General features: G+C 40.5%; 1 protein-coding gene across 1 annotated transcript in view; it reads right to left on the reverse strand.

Annotated features, from left to right (window-relative positions):
• Positions 1-15,823, reverse strand: part of FREM1 (FRAS1 related extracellular matrix 1) — a 1,066,140-nt gene that overhangs the window by 158,663 nt on the left and 891,654 nt on the right. The window contains exon 33 of the mRNA XM_044060374.1: positions 14,183-14,230. Within this exon, the coding sequence (XP_043916309.1) occupies positions 14,183-14,230 (48 nt within the window). The remainder of the gene's footprint in view (positions 1-14,182; positions 14,231-15,823) is intronic.

A 15,823-nucleotide genomic window follows, 5' to 3' on the forward strand; every position in this document is an offset into this window, starting at 1 on the left:
TATTCAAAGTTGAATAATAAAACTCATTAGACTTAAGACAAATCTTTCCCTTTATAAACAAGCATAGAACCAGTATAGAACTTTCAGAAATAATTGAAAGCAAGGCTTTAAAAAAAGCAGAAGATTAGTAAGCACTAACTCTGTCCTCATTACCTGACTTTCAGGATCAGAACAAATTCTTAAGAGACCTTACAAGTAGTCATGTGCCATTTACATGTGGATTCTTTAGACACTACATTTTTAGGTTTCTCCATAGTTCTACAATGGTGATTGCTCTAATAATGCTTATTTGTTGCAGGTAGTACATGTATGAATCCCTTACTGGAGAGAGGGGATGTCCCTTACACCACTGATTAAAGCTTCTTCTGTTTGAAGAAGGCCTGATAAGTTTGCCAGCCTCACAGAGAAGGATGTTGATAAGAACACAGTGCCCACAGCAGGGAACTTGTTGATTTTTCCTCAATAAAACAAACACAAATGATGATAGTGTGTCATGGGAACTGATCATTTGCAGACAAACCTGTTGGTATTCTACTTATGGGACAGGGACATCATCAGTCTCGGGAAGATCTCCAAAAATACAGAAACTTATAAAAAGCAGCCAGCAATCAACAGAGAATGCAATAACAGGAAATAGAATAGAAAAGGGTTTCAGGTGGTGCTCCTCAACTCTAATTTTATTTGTACTTTGATTTTTTTTATAATTTTTTCATTTGTATTTGTTTTTGATTCTGCCTACAAATGCAAAGTGCAGGTATAGGAGGTCCCTTTGCAACCCCTTGTATTCATTTACATTTTTTATTTGTTTTTTTAACTACATCATGTTTATTCTCATTGTTTCTCTTTCTCAAAATAACGCTGTATCTTATTTTTTGCATATACATATGCATCCTATGTACTGCATTTAAACATAAATAAGTGAGGTTTCGTGACTGGCAACAGTGTTACTGGGCTGAAAACTGTGTAAACCAACAAGGACAGCAATCCTGTTTACATCAGAGCACAGTCAGTTAGCGTGTTTGAGCGGAATGCCACAATGATCACCAGGGCTTAACATGTAAGTTTCCATAGCTCTCAATCTGAGTGCAAGAAAACAGGACAAAGCCCAACAAAATTGGAGACAATAACTCAGAAATAAGGGAAATATTCTACATATTTGCATGTTTCCACTTAGAAATGCACTAGAATAGCAAGGTGTATCTTAAGATATGTTTCCGAAGGATGCGAAGTCTGAAACTCAAATGCATGTTAAGTAGCTAGTGACATCAGTCCTGAGATCATCCCAGTGATATGGCCGAAAAAACACAAATTTTATAAGGAACAGACCAAAAGATATAAGGCAAAATTCTAGACATACTGTGAAAATCTGGACAGTTGAGAGATATGAATATAGTCCAAATGCAGTACAGGACAGTGTATACAGAGCAAAGTACTGCAAAATCCCATTCTTGGCATTCTGTACCGATGTTGCATAAATGATCTGTAAGGGTAAATGGACTTCCATATGTGTATTGAATAGGGACACACAGATGAATTGTAGGAATGAACACAGGGAAAGAGGACAAATGAAACAACCTAATGTACAGCAGATGAGGGCATGTCAATGGAAGACAGCTGTAACAGCAATACCAAACACATATCAGTATGGTACTGTAGGGACTGCACAGTGAAAATGTGTACTATGTGACTGTCATACAAGGTGGCATAACAATGGGGAAGATGTCTGCGTGACATAAGCATCTTTGCATGAGCAATGCAGAGGACATCAATTAGGGATGTTATATACAACTGGGGTAGGGTGCACTTTGTGAAGCTGATGCATGTGTAGGCATGTACAAGTGTTATAATACTGTCAGTTCATGAGATTGGAGTGGTAACTGTAGGATACACACTTGTGCTGTTCATGCTAGTCACACATACACACACACATAGTTGATTGCAGTGAGAGCAGAACTCCCAAGTACACAGACTACAGAGCTCAGTACTTTATGCAAGTGCCACAGCACAAGTCTGACTTTTACAAAGCTGCATGACAACTTATATTGGATGATATCAGCAGTGCATATAGGAGAGAAAATGTTGGGAGGCCTGCATGAAATGGGTGTATAGGCATGTGCAAGTATCAATATACTGTCAGTTCATGGGATTGGAGTGGTAACTGTAGGATACACACTTACGCTCTTTTGGCTAGACACACACACACACACACACACACACACACACACACACACACACACACACACACACACACACATACACACGGTTGACTGTGGTGAGAACAGAACCCCTACCTATCTGCACAGACTACAGAGCTCAGTACTATATACAAGTTCCATGGCACAAGTCTGACTTTTACAAGGCTGCATGACAACTTCTAGTGGATGACATGAGCAGTGCATGTAGGAGAGATGTTGGATGGCCTGCATGAAATGGATGTGTAGGCATGTGCAAGTGTCAAAATATTGTCAATTCATGGGATTGGAGTGGTAACTGTAGGATGCAAACTTATGCTTTTCTGGCTAGAAAGACACACACACACACACACACACACACACACACACACACACACACACACACACACACACACATACATACACACACACACACACACACACACACTTGACTGCAGTGAGAACAGAACCCCATACCTATCTAATTACACAGACTACTGAGCTCAGTACTTTATGCAAGCGCCACACCACAAGTCTGACTTTTACAAGGCTGCAGGACAACTTATTTTAGTGGATGACATAAACATTAGCTGTAGGAGAGAAGATGTTGGGGGGCCTGCATAGCTTCATAGGAGTTTACTAGGCTAATGACCGTAGGGTCTTTACAAGCCTAGCTGTGTAAAAACCCAAGTACTCTTATTGAGCATAGTTGGACGGTCATTGTTAGCAGAGCAATTTTGTGATCAGCATCAACTGCCCCATCCATAACAGACATAGGTACCACCCCTGGGGTGAATTCCCTATCACCCATCCAGTTGTCAAGGTTGAATAGGGTCATTGATGCGCACTGCTTTACATGCCAGAGAATTGTCAATTTCTGGGAGACATGTTTGTCTCTACAACATTTTGTTTATGTCACAGGCTAGGTTGAGCTCCTGCAGCAAGTTATTATTGTCCCATTTGATTTACAGATGTCCAGCATTTCCAGTAGGGCATGGTCTGATACTGCTGTGTTGGCCAGGCACAGGCTGCCTCTCAGCAAGCAGCCTGTATGATACTGAGTACAGTGACAGGGCTCAATCTTTCCATGTATGTCATGTTTTGGAGGCCCTGGATTCTCCTGGTCAGAAACCTCTATAGTTTCTCTGGTTGCTGCAGGTACATGCAGAAGGGAGCATTGTACTCAATTAGTGGTCTGATAAGGGTCAGGTAGAGAGGAGCTATGACCTTCCTGGTCTTGGATTTGATGCCCTTATTTGTGAGGTGTGCAGTGTACAATGCATATTTTACCACTATGGACACATAGTGATCGAAGTTTAGATTGCTATTAACCTGTGTTCCCAAGTCACGCACTACTGAGTTTGAGCTTAGAGGGGTGCTATGTATATCATAATTAGCAGGGGTACTTCTTTGCCAAAGGGAACCTTGAAGCTTTTCTTTTTTTTTGTTTTAAGTTTCAGTCCATGAGTTTGGCACCAATCATTTGTCTGTGTCAGCCCTAAGGGAACAATGAAGCTTTTTTTTTTTTGCTTTAAGTTTTAGTCTGTGAGTTTGCAACCAATCATTTGTCTGTGTCAGCCCTTTCTGTAATACATTAACATCGTTGGGGGACTCTATATGATTGTTCCCATTTGACAGTCAACTGCAAACCTGGTAAGCCACAGGCCATGTACCTTCGCCTGGTCTTCAGAGAAATGGTTTCTAAACAGTAGTGGGCCCAGCACAGATCCTTGTGGTACTCCACTGGTAACTGGTTGAGGTGGACTCCCCAACTTTGACAGTGTGCATTCTGTCATTGAGCCAGTTGGCTACCCATCTATTAATAATGTATGGGTTAATCACCATATGGGAGATTTTCTCTATGATACCTGAATGGGTGATTGTGTCAAAGGCCTTGGCTAAATCAACATAGGCAGTGTGTCCTGTTTTCCCTCATCTGGGATTTGGGGGCATTATCAAATAAGGCCACTAGGCTTAATAAGCAAGATCTACCCTTGACAAAACGAAAATGGGTCAGGCCAAGTGTGTTGAAGGTCACCTAAGGTCATGTGGATAAGGTCCATGATAATTCTTTCCATAGCCTTGAAGATAAGGCTGGTTAGGCTTATGGGTCAGTACTTTCCACAGTCAGTTAATGGATGTATAGCCATGTTCAGCTGTGAAGATAGCTCTAGTTCTGCAAGTTACCAGACTGACATCCATTGCATATCACACAACAGTTGATATCCCAATATATGTGTGAAAAAATACTGAGACACCAGTGTTGCAGTGTATGGGGGGGGGAGGAAACACATGGCTGCTTTGTAAATATGTGACATATTGTTAGATAGGGCCTTCAGTTGTTATGTTTCAACATGTAGTTTCATGGCATAAAGAGTAAATGGACAGTAAACAGCACTAATACATGCTAATTGTGACTTTGCATAGAGCAGTGGGTGTGTGCGACAGTTGGCCAAGTGTTTGCACATGTGAGATACATATTTCCATTACTGTCTCTGTTTGCACATGTTAAGCAGTGCACAAATGTGAGCCACATTGCTAAATGTCTGAGAGTTAGTACTGAGTCTATGAAACACACTTGTTGCTTAGATGACTCTGTGGCAGCAGGTGTAAATGCATTGACATTTCTCTTTGAGCCCAGATGACACTGGGTTCAAATCCAGGTGTATGTAATACCTTTAAATAAACAGTGATAATGCAATGACATATTATTCTGTATAGTACATTCAGCATATGTTATTGTGCATGTTGAAGAAGTGCAGTGGGGTTGAGCAGCATTGAGCATAGGTAACCACAGCACTGTAAAGCTGGTTAATGTTGCTTGGCATTGGGGCAAGATGCCAAACTCAGCACAGACACAGAAGCCAAAACATGAAGGGATCCATTGCTTATTCTGGTACTTATGCGTATTGTGTGCGATTCTATTTTTTGAACAGACTATAGGTGTTAAAATGGGGTAGATAGGAAAGTGGTGAAATATGCAGCAAGCAAGGGGAAGAACAAAGATAAAGCAATACAGGAATGTGCAGGATGGAGGTAGGAAAGAACCATAGCTATCCATTTCTTCTACAGTAAATACTGATAATATTTGCAGAATCTGTATTTGGACCACCACCTCCACAGAAGCCTTTGGCCGTTGCACTTTACCAGGAGTCCAGTAAATATCCTGGTCTCCTGAACATCCCCCCTCTGTGCCCTAAACTAGGTAGCTTCCCCACTAACTCCAGGCAATGGAAAATGGTATTCTTCTGCCATTTCTAGTTATCATGTTTAATGGTAGTGCACAAACCCGAGGAATTCTGCCAACCATGTTTGTGCAATGTTAAGTGGAGTGCAGCAGTGCCAAGCAGGAATGACATAAATATTTGAAATAGGAAGGTTAATCTGACACTTAACCTTAGTTTGATGGATTTCTGGTGATGTAGCTTGGACATATGTATTGAAAATTGGAAGGTAATTGTTAGGTGAGTTACATGCACTGGGGGCATAAATGTCATGACCTGCCACATTTGTTTTTGACTTTATACACTGATAAAATTGACTTTTAAAGTGTGGGATTCAAACATAAGCATAAGGGACAAAACATTTTCTTCCACAGCATTGATTTTCCATCTTTGCCAGAAGAAGTGCTGCTCAGACATAGTCAGGGATCATTCATAAATACAGCTGACAGTTTGATGTGTTACACATGTATGTGTGTGACCTGCCAAAGTTCTTGTATATAGATACAGTTGTGTATGCATCTTATTTAGTTGTGAAGGCCATCCAACTACAGATAGCAGAATTATATTTACATAAATATAGTAGACAACATATCCTCAGTCATACATCTGAAAACACACTAAGGGTGTCTAATGCCTCATACATGTAAGTCATAAGTCATATCATCAGTGCCATCTGCCATACAATGCCACTTAGCATGTGTGAGTGATGCCTAAAAAGTGATTGAATGCATCTATTTTCAGTTATTCGCTGTCTGTGTACTGTCTGCAGGTGTTCCATTACTGCAGCTGTTGGGAAACCTTGCTAACCACCTCATTGCGTGATGGAAAGCAAAAACTGCAACAATGTATTCTTTTTGACCTTTACACTTTTACATCTGTCTGCAGGTGATCTGTCTGCTTCTTGTGTGGGTCACTAGTCTGGGTTTGTGCACTGCTATGCTTTGCACAAATGAGATAAGTACAGCCGAACCTGACATTAATTTTCTCCATTTCCCTTGTTTGCACTAAGCTACACACCATGCAAACATTTGCAAAAAAAAGGAAAAGTAGTTGAAATAAAGAAAGCAATCTGTGATATAAACACTACAAAATGTTTGTTAGGACACCTGAAATATTTCTGCATAGGTCTGGATTCACTACAATGAACCTTTGGAACACAGTAAGGGTGCCTTATTCCTCTTTGCCACACAAACAGCTTTGCAGCAGGGAACTGAAATCATTCTGGATACAACCAACTGCAACATCATCCACAGTGCTAAGAAACCACATAGTTTGTACATGTATAAATTTTGGATGTTGTGCACTGAGTGATCACACAACCATTTATGACTATTACTTTCAAAAATGCAGCTCTGTCTTACCTCTTTGTGTTTGTTGTTCATTCTTGTCTTACGTGACTAGTAATCTGAGACATGCACTGTGTAAGGCATTCTATACCCTTGTCCTTAAAATGTGTAAAGATATTAAATGGCAATAATATACAGTCGTCAACAAATGAAGGGGAGGTTGGATGTTAATGAACAGAAGCTGTGAATTGTGTGTTGCCTATTTACATTTCCAACCTTGGTAAAAATTACTTATATACACTTTGTAAGTCTAACCTGATACACCCACTGGAGGTAAGGCAGTCTGCATTGCTGTTGTGTTTTCCTTCTACCAGTAATCATTCACAGTTACAATCCATTAGCAACAAACACTGAGGGAGTGCCTGCACTGTATTTATATCTGATACATGGACCCAACCATTTGGGATTCAGAAATTATGAGTTCACACCTCATTTGCATCTTCGCCGTGCTAACAGCTCTGAATCTACACCATAAAAAGGCAACTGTGTAGCTAGGGAACCTGAAGGTGAGGAGACTTCTATATGTGGAGAACACAAAAGAGGCTATTACTTTGGGATATATCTGCACAGAAAACTACTGAACTTGAAAAGCTATGTTTACAATTTTTAGCTATATACTGCGGATGTTGAAATGTCATTTAAGAAAAATATTTTTTGTATTTATGTAATATATTAATTAGCAAATGCTACTGTTATCTGCTTGCATTACTTAAGACATGTACTGATGGCATGGACATGTTTGTCAGAGCATTTCACAGGTATACATGATTGGCAGTAGCTTAAAATGGAATGTTCTGTGTTAAATCTGTGCACATGTTTCAGGGACAGTTCATTTGATAGCACTTTTAGCATTTTACTGAAGGTTTGTTAGCAAAATGTGTCATGTGCCTGTTCTTTTGGGGGTGGGGAGCAAAGCTGCATTTTTTTCTGGCACAAACAAGGATATGTTGCTAATGTTTTGCATCTAGCTTTGCTTTGTGTGTGAATGTAATATGTTACAACCACACACTTCCTGTTGTTCATATTTAGAATATCTAGACTGTTTTATGTTTCTTCAGTGGGTAATAGTGAAATGCTACCTTTTCTGCTTTATCTGGGAACAGGTATTTCTTAGTTATGTGATACTTATGTGTATCCTTCTGTTGTGTTTTACGACACCTAGGACTATGGCACCCAGGTATCTCAATTCCAGAAAAAACAACTTTCAGTGACCCTGATAATCAGGTCATTGTGGAAGCGTTTAGGTGACATAGTGCCTTTCTGCTTGAGGGGGACCATGGAGATATGCCAGGCAGAATGCAAATTTGGCAGCAGATAGTTGCAGATGTGAATGCAGTAAGTGACCACAGCAGGACATATGATCAGATGCACCACAGGGCCACTGACATGATCTTATCTGCATAGAGGTGAGCAGCTGCAGTGGCCCATGATTAAATGGGTATGGGGGCCTGTTACACAGCCACCACTAACAGTAAATGAAGAGTTCCTGTCCACTGTCAGGGATCCAGACAGCTCCCAGGAAAGTGCAGAACAACATGTCCTTGACATTGGTGCTACTGTTTCAGGGACAGCAAGTATGTCCCAGGAGGAGCTTCCAGGTAGGCTTATGCCTCTCAATTGTTAAATACTCTTGCATAGTAAAATATTTACATCAGTACATTAGTTCTGTTTAACAAGAAATTGTTTGGGGGATTGTAGATTGCTGCAGTTAACACATTATGATTACACATGGGGCTTAGGTTGGACTTGTCAGCAAAGTTCTTGTTGAAAGTATACTTAATGGACATATAAAGGGCAAAACAATTTACCCCGTGTTACTATTAATTGTGATGATGTTCTCCTTACCTTTTGCTTAACTTCTTCCTGGACCATCCAGCATAGGGAGAATGCTATCATCTGCAGATGGCAAGCCAAACATTTTTATTTCAGTACTAATGAGCAGTTCAAATAAATATTTAGTGTGTGTGTGATGTTGGTGTCAGAACTGTTGTGTGTATTGTTGTACTGTCTGTAATACTGGCACCACTGTTAGTTTGTTAGCATACACTGAATTATAGTAATGTAGGTATTATTTTTTTCTTGTGTTTGTTGCTTATTATCACAGGTGATCCTGACAGTGGAAGTGTGGGATTTTACCACCTGATGTCAGAATATCAGCAGAATCTGATGAAGATGGTGGCCAAACACAGACAGTGTCAGGGGTGCAGAGGTTTAATCTGACACTGAGGATGACATATAGCTAACCCCTGTAATTCCTGATGTTTTCTTTCGGCTTTTGTGGGTTAGGGGTCACCAAAGTGAAACTCTGGTCTGCTAATGATTGGCAGTCAATTTTTATGGTGCTGAGGTGCCAGCCCGATGCCCAACCTTCAATGAAGGCATGCCCATTCACGCATGTCTTTCAAACACCACTCGACCACGGGGAGGACATGCAGGCTCCACACAGAAGGCGATTCAGTCGAGAATCGAACGGGGGAACCTCTTGCTGTGAGGTGACAACACTACCGTTGCACCACCGTGGCAAATAAACAGCCTTGCAGTTGTTGAATCCAGGACCCTATACACTATAGTCACAGTAGTTAACCACCAAACCATGACAACAGTACCATCAGACACAGCCAGTAATTCCATCAGACACAGCCAGTAGGATTATGCCTACCCCATTCCAGTGAGCCATTAGATAATAAACAGGTGGAGGGTAAGACAAGTAATCAGGGAAGTGTGGTTACTGCAGCTTCAGTGCCTGTTGACTCTGGCCGTAGCCAAAGATTGGATGAGGTGCCATGCAGGAAGGTTTTTAGGGGTGCTTGGAGGAGGCTTGCTGTCCATCCTCCACCTGATCCAGGTGTCTCTTCCTGTGACTCTCGACATATGTTTAGGGCTGCCATGGTGGCACAGGCCTGTTTCCATAGGTCCACCAGAGAAAGGCTTAGGTTTGTAGATGTGACACAGGTTGCAGGTGTGACTGCCTCCACAGTGTTGCAGATTAAATGGATCTAATGAATATCATGCTTGTGTCAGTGATGGCTCGTCTGCTGGGACGGTGATTGCAACCTTGTGGGTGTAGGTCAGCCACATCATCTGCTGTTAGCCAATATGGCCATGCCCAATCATGCTCTCATGATGACAGTACTTTCACTGCTCCATCAGTGGTTGAGCTGTCCACACCCAGATATGGCAGGCCATGGGATTGTGGTCCTGGACATCCTTGTGAGGGGAAGCTCATCCAGCAGACATCAGTCACATTCAGGTAGTAGCAGTGCACCTGACAGTGGGTGTGGATGTGCCAGTGCAACTCCTGGCAGAGCCAGTTCTCATGGTCAGGTAAGACAATGATGAACTGCCATGTCTATCATGCACGACTCACTCCTGTATGACATACCAAGATGTAGAACTAACACAGAGCTTGGCTGTGTTCATGCAGACACTTGCACACCAATTTCTCCAACAGGACCCATACAGAGACACAAACACACACACACACACAAAACACAATTACATGGTTTAGCCGTGAAGCTTAAAACTCATTTTGTCTCACTGGCCATTTGTTACTTTATCCAAATGTCTGCCTGCTTCTCCTTCTTACTCACACACATTCAAAGACTTTTTGTGCCAGCCTAGGTCCTCTCTCCCCCACAATACTCTGTGCAAATAATGATAACTGTGCCATATCTCTGTTTTCTATCTTTTGGATTCGGGGATACATAAACTTTGTGTCAGATGCTCAGAGTGCATAGCTGACTTAGTGCATAGTATATCTGGATTCTGATGTTGAATTGGTAATTGTACCTTTGATTTATATTGGTCTTAGAAAGTTAGACAGTTGACAGCATCAAACTTTTTTGCATCAGTATTATTAATGATCTTATGAGGGTTGTGAAGTGTGAAACTGAAATGTGTCATTACTTTCTAACTTCTCTCTTTAATGATTTTTCCAGTACAAATGCATGTTGCTAAACTGAGGGCATGCTGTAACCATCAGCACTTTTAAAAGTTATGACTGTGTGAATCTTTGATGCCTGGTGCCTACTACCTAATAATGGACACATATAAGTCACATAAGTCTCTGCTGTCACATGTTAAAGTCATTTCTGTACAAATCACCTACATTTTACTTACTTACACTATCAAGTAACAACATGCAAGGTTATGGCAGTCATTTATATTATTACACAATACACTCTAGGTTCAACACAAACCTTGTAAACCGAGCAGTTGCAACAATTATAGTTCAGGGCTGACTCTGTCTGATGCTAGCAGTCCACAGCCATTACATGGGTAGGTAAAGATTAGGAGCATTGCCTGGCATCAATGTTACTATATGAATGTGCGTAGTTGTTGAGTGAGTGTGCTATGCATTGTCTCTTAGCCAATGCAAGGGCAATACTGAGCACGCCTATGTCTGCCTACACCCACAGCAGCTGCTGGTTCCCCCTCTGACTCCTCACCTGCATGTGGCTGTGGTGACCTTCCCATTGGTGGTGGGATGTTTGCCCTTCACCCTACTGATCCTGCTGAAGTTGTTTTCTCAGGATGATATTGTGTAGCATGGCACATACAATGAATATTTCAGTACATCTATATGGATTGTACTGCATGGCTCTCCCACATGTATCTAGGCACTTGAGCCGCAACTTCAGCAGCCCATTCTATGGGCATTTCTGGCTTGAGGATGTGCCTCATTAAGGCATTCATCAGCAGGTGTGTGTGGATTTCTGATGGGTATTATCAGCCATGGCTTCAATACATAATCTGCATCCCACAGTTAATGACCCTGTGGGATATCCTTCCTAATGAACATCTGATACAGTTGGGAGATGTGTCACATATGTGAGTCATGGTAACTGCCTGCACACATGTTCAAGATCATTCCCCTGGCATTACACACAACTTGGCAGTTAAGAGAGTGAAAGCCCTTTCTATTGCTGTAGAACCTTCCCTGTTCCCTGAGTGTTGCCTTAATTTCTACATGTGTGCAATCTATGGCACCTAGTACTTCAGGGTAGTGTACTACAGGGTAGAACTCTTGTATATTTCTGGCCCTGTCTTCAGGAGTACAGGGAAAATATATATGGTGACTGGCAAGTTGGAGCATAGCATTCAGAAATTGATGGAGGATCCTGGATGCTGATGCCTGTGACACCCCAAGCATATCCCCTGTTGATCTCTGAAAGGTACCTGTAGCTACACATACCTTTGTCTCCACTGGGATGGGTTCCTCTCAGTTTGTCCTGGCTCTGAGTTGAGGATGACAGAGGTTGCAGACTTCCTGTAGTGTATCTCTATCCACCCGGTAGTGCTCTACAGTTTAGATGTCATGTAGATTGGAGTGAGTTAAACAGGGTCTGAAAACTCTTCTCCTTCTTGGCCTTGCTCTTTTAGCAGCAGCAGCATAGACTTCAGCCTGTTGCACATACACATGAATTAAAGCAACAGCAGCCCCTAACATTGTTTCTGTGTAGACTACTTTCTGTGGCTGTATTCCATTAGGTTGCTTTAGAGCTTGTTGAATAGCTCCTCCACCTTAGATAGGGTGATTAGCATACAGTTCAGCTGCTTATGCTGTAATTAGAATGCCGCTGTGTTTACCTTGTTGGCTCAGCTCTGCGTGGCACTACACACAGTGTAGAGCTGCTTACTCAATCCAAATTAGTTTGCTACCATGTGCATGGTGTAAGTGGACCATGTAGGCTGTATTGAATCTGGCCGATGGTTTGTATTTTTTGAGCAAAGTGGACCACTGAGACTTTTTTCTTTTTTCCCAAAACATGAAATTGAACATGAGGTTGAGATCTTACTTATAAGCTTTATAAATTGTTATTCATTATCTCAGTATAGAATCGCATACTGAAAATTATTTAAAACATAGTTTGTTGGAAAGAAAAGGTGTGTCTGGTAATAATTATTTATGTGCGTGAAGTTGCCATCCTTCCCACGTTTTGTCAGCTGTATCTTTTTGTGAATTTCTTTTTTTGAATTATATAGGCAAGTAGAATGTGAAGTAAAGAAACATTTTTAATGGCTGAAGCACAGAATATAATTATCCTCTTCTTACAGAGGGATTATTGCTATGACCATGATGTGATTGAGGGGATCTACATTGAAACATCGAAGTCCATATAACCGAACTTCATTTACCCGAGACGAAAATCACAAAAACTGACGTTCCCAAATGGCAAAGTTTTCCTAGGATAAGTAAACATGTGCCCAAAGTTACATGAAACACAAACCAAAATAAGTAAAACCCACCAAGGTGGCTGGCTATGCCCCCCACACCACCCAATGTGGGGGGCTGCACCCCCCTTAACTATATGTACCAGCTCCGGGATTGCACTACATTGGATAAAAGGGCTTGTTGGGCAGGTGTTTATGCTGTTTGGGAATTTCAGTTTTTGCGACTTTCGTCTTGGGTAAATGACGTTTGATTATACGGGCTTTGATGTTTCAAAGTATACTTCATTGAGGATATCTCTTGGCAATTTAACAATAAAAGTTGAGATGAGTTTCTTTATCATGGTATGTGGAAAATAATTAAATGATAGCATGAAAAGTAGGAAGTCATTGTTTTTCATGACACGGTATACTTATACTTCTGAATAAGTGATTTCGTCTCTCAAAAAATATTGGTCTATCCTTAGTGAGTATCCCATGTTTTACAACTATTTTTTATAAATTATAACACCCTACAAGATAGGCAGAAACGCATCTGAATTACTTGTATACAGCTATAGTCAGAAGAGTAAAATTGCATTTTGAATATTAATAGATCCAAAAAAGCCTCCTTATGTGGATCTTGTAATTCTTGTGTACACAATGAAGTAGGTTTTAGTAAAAATTTTAATATTCTATACAAACATTCTGCTTTTTATACCTTTTGTACTGTGCCTGTAGTAGTGCAGTCTGGTGAATTTGTAGCCAAGTATATGTTTGTCAGATTAAAACAGCCTTTACTATGTTGTTGCACTTTTAAAGACTTCATTCATTTTAAATAGACAGGACTGCAAGGGAATGAGCATGTGCAGATTAACAGCAGTTAAAGTACTGCTTTCATTAGTAATGAGCATGTGCAGATTAACAGCAGTTAAAGTACTGCTTTCATTAGTAATGAGCATGTGCAGATTAACAGCAGTTAAAGTACTGCTTTCATTAGTAATGAGCATGTGCAGATTAACAGCAGTTAAAGTACTGCTTTCATTAGTTATTGTTCAGAATTGCCTCAAAGTAAAAAACAAGAAACAGCGACATTAGATGACAAACTCTTCTGTCTCTCATCAGATTCCATCATTTCTGTACTGCTCTACTTTGCAACACGATAATTAATTATCCATCTAGAAGAATGTTATTAATCCATTAGAAAGCATTTCAGTCAGCCTAGCACATACCTAGATCATAGACCTTTATTTAGTCAGTTATGCCATTCTAATAAGCATGCAGCACTTACTGTGAGCACAACATCGGTTCCATTTCTGTGCACAGAAGAAGGGTGAACCTAAGGGTGAAGAGACAAATATGTGTCAGTCAACACACTGAATTATTTCTCCAATGAATTTACACCTCACACTCCAAATACATAAAACCATCCAGTCACCAGTCAGTATAACAACTGCTTTGTGGTTACGGAAACCTAGTACTTATTGACGAGACCTTAAATATCTGTATAAGATATAAGAAACTCCAAAATATACAGGCAGATTTTATGAGCATACATGGAAACCTACATTTACATATATGGAAATTCTGAATAACATATCTACAAAAGTCACACCTCTACCTCAGGAAGCTATAAGTACAACAAACCAGAATCTCACACAAGTCACACATTACATGCACAGTCACTACACTATGGCACTGGAAAGAGTCTAATTTAACAAAATAGCCAATTTAAAACTGAATTGAGCCAAACTCAAAAGCCCATTAGGCAGAAACTTCAACATGACAGCCCTAAACATATGCAAGTCTGTGATGAATCCATTACATATAAAACTGCAGTTGTGTAAGAATTTACCATAACAAAAATGTCCTACTGACCACTGTTGCAGTATTCCAGTTCTATTGGGTTATCTCCATCTCACTGAGTAAAGCTGACATGCAACAGGGGTATCACAGCCAAAAATAACTTCCGTATAGCCATATTTCCAACAAATGACATAAGCCTGTGGGCATACGGGTACATGAGTGGACATATGAGCATAAGGTCATCAGTCTGTCTCAAATCCAGAAATCTGGAGATATCTAAGGAAAAGAATGAGCAAAAGATTAAGGTCAGCTAAGAGAAGGGAAGCACAGAAATGGTTCCCCCTTGGTCTGTGAACATTCAATAGATAAACGTTAGAAAAAGGGGGAAGTGAGTGGGAAGTAATACTGCAACAGTGATCAGGAGGACATCTACTGTTATGTTAAGTTTCTACACAACTGTACTATGTCCTTCCTTAGATCACTGTTGCAGTATATGAATACTGTTGAGTGATTGCTGAAGTTTATCAGTTAGAATGGACAATGGACCAGGAATAGTGGAGCTGTTAATCAATCCAAATAGCGTAAATCTAGCAAAAGAAGCTCTATATCTAGAGACTGCATCTACCCTGTAGTGCAGACCAAGTAGCTCCCTCTAAAATAGCCCTGGAATTTATTCTTTTGTAAAAGCCTCCAGAGGATAACTTGTTATAGTGGAATGGGCCTTAATTGGAGAGGATAAGAATGTGCCATAATGGGAACATGGAAACTAGATTACTCAACTTGGTTTCATGGAAAGAAACAGATAGCTGTCTTTTGACTTGTCCAAATACAATCTGAGTTGCTTATACACATCCATGGAATACAGAAGTCTTTCACTCTTGATTTGATGGTTTGGAAATAAAGTAGGCAGATTAATAGCCTGGATGAAAGACAATTAATTGACCACGTTAAGCATAAAAGGAAGTAGTGATCCTAAGAGATACCCTATCCTTATGGGAACTAAGGAAGGAAGGAAAAGCCATTAGGGCTTGGAGTTCTGGCAGAAGTAAGGGCCATTAGTAGAACAGTTTTCCAACAGCAAGAATGTAAACATGCAGAAGCTGCTAGTTTGAAAGGTGATTAAGTT

The sequence above is a fragment of the Protopterus annectens genome, chromosome 2.part0, assembly GCF_019279795.1.
Source record: "Protopterus annectens isolate FY-2018-M chromosome 2.part0, PAN1.0, whole genome shotgun sequence".
Taxonomy (NCBI): Eukaryota; Metazoa; Chordata; order Ceratodontiformes; family Protopteridae; genus Protopterus; species Protopterus annectens.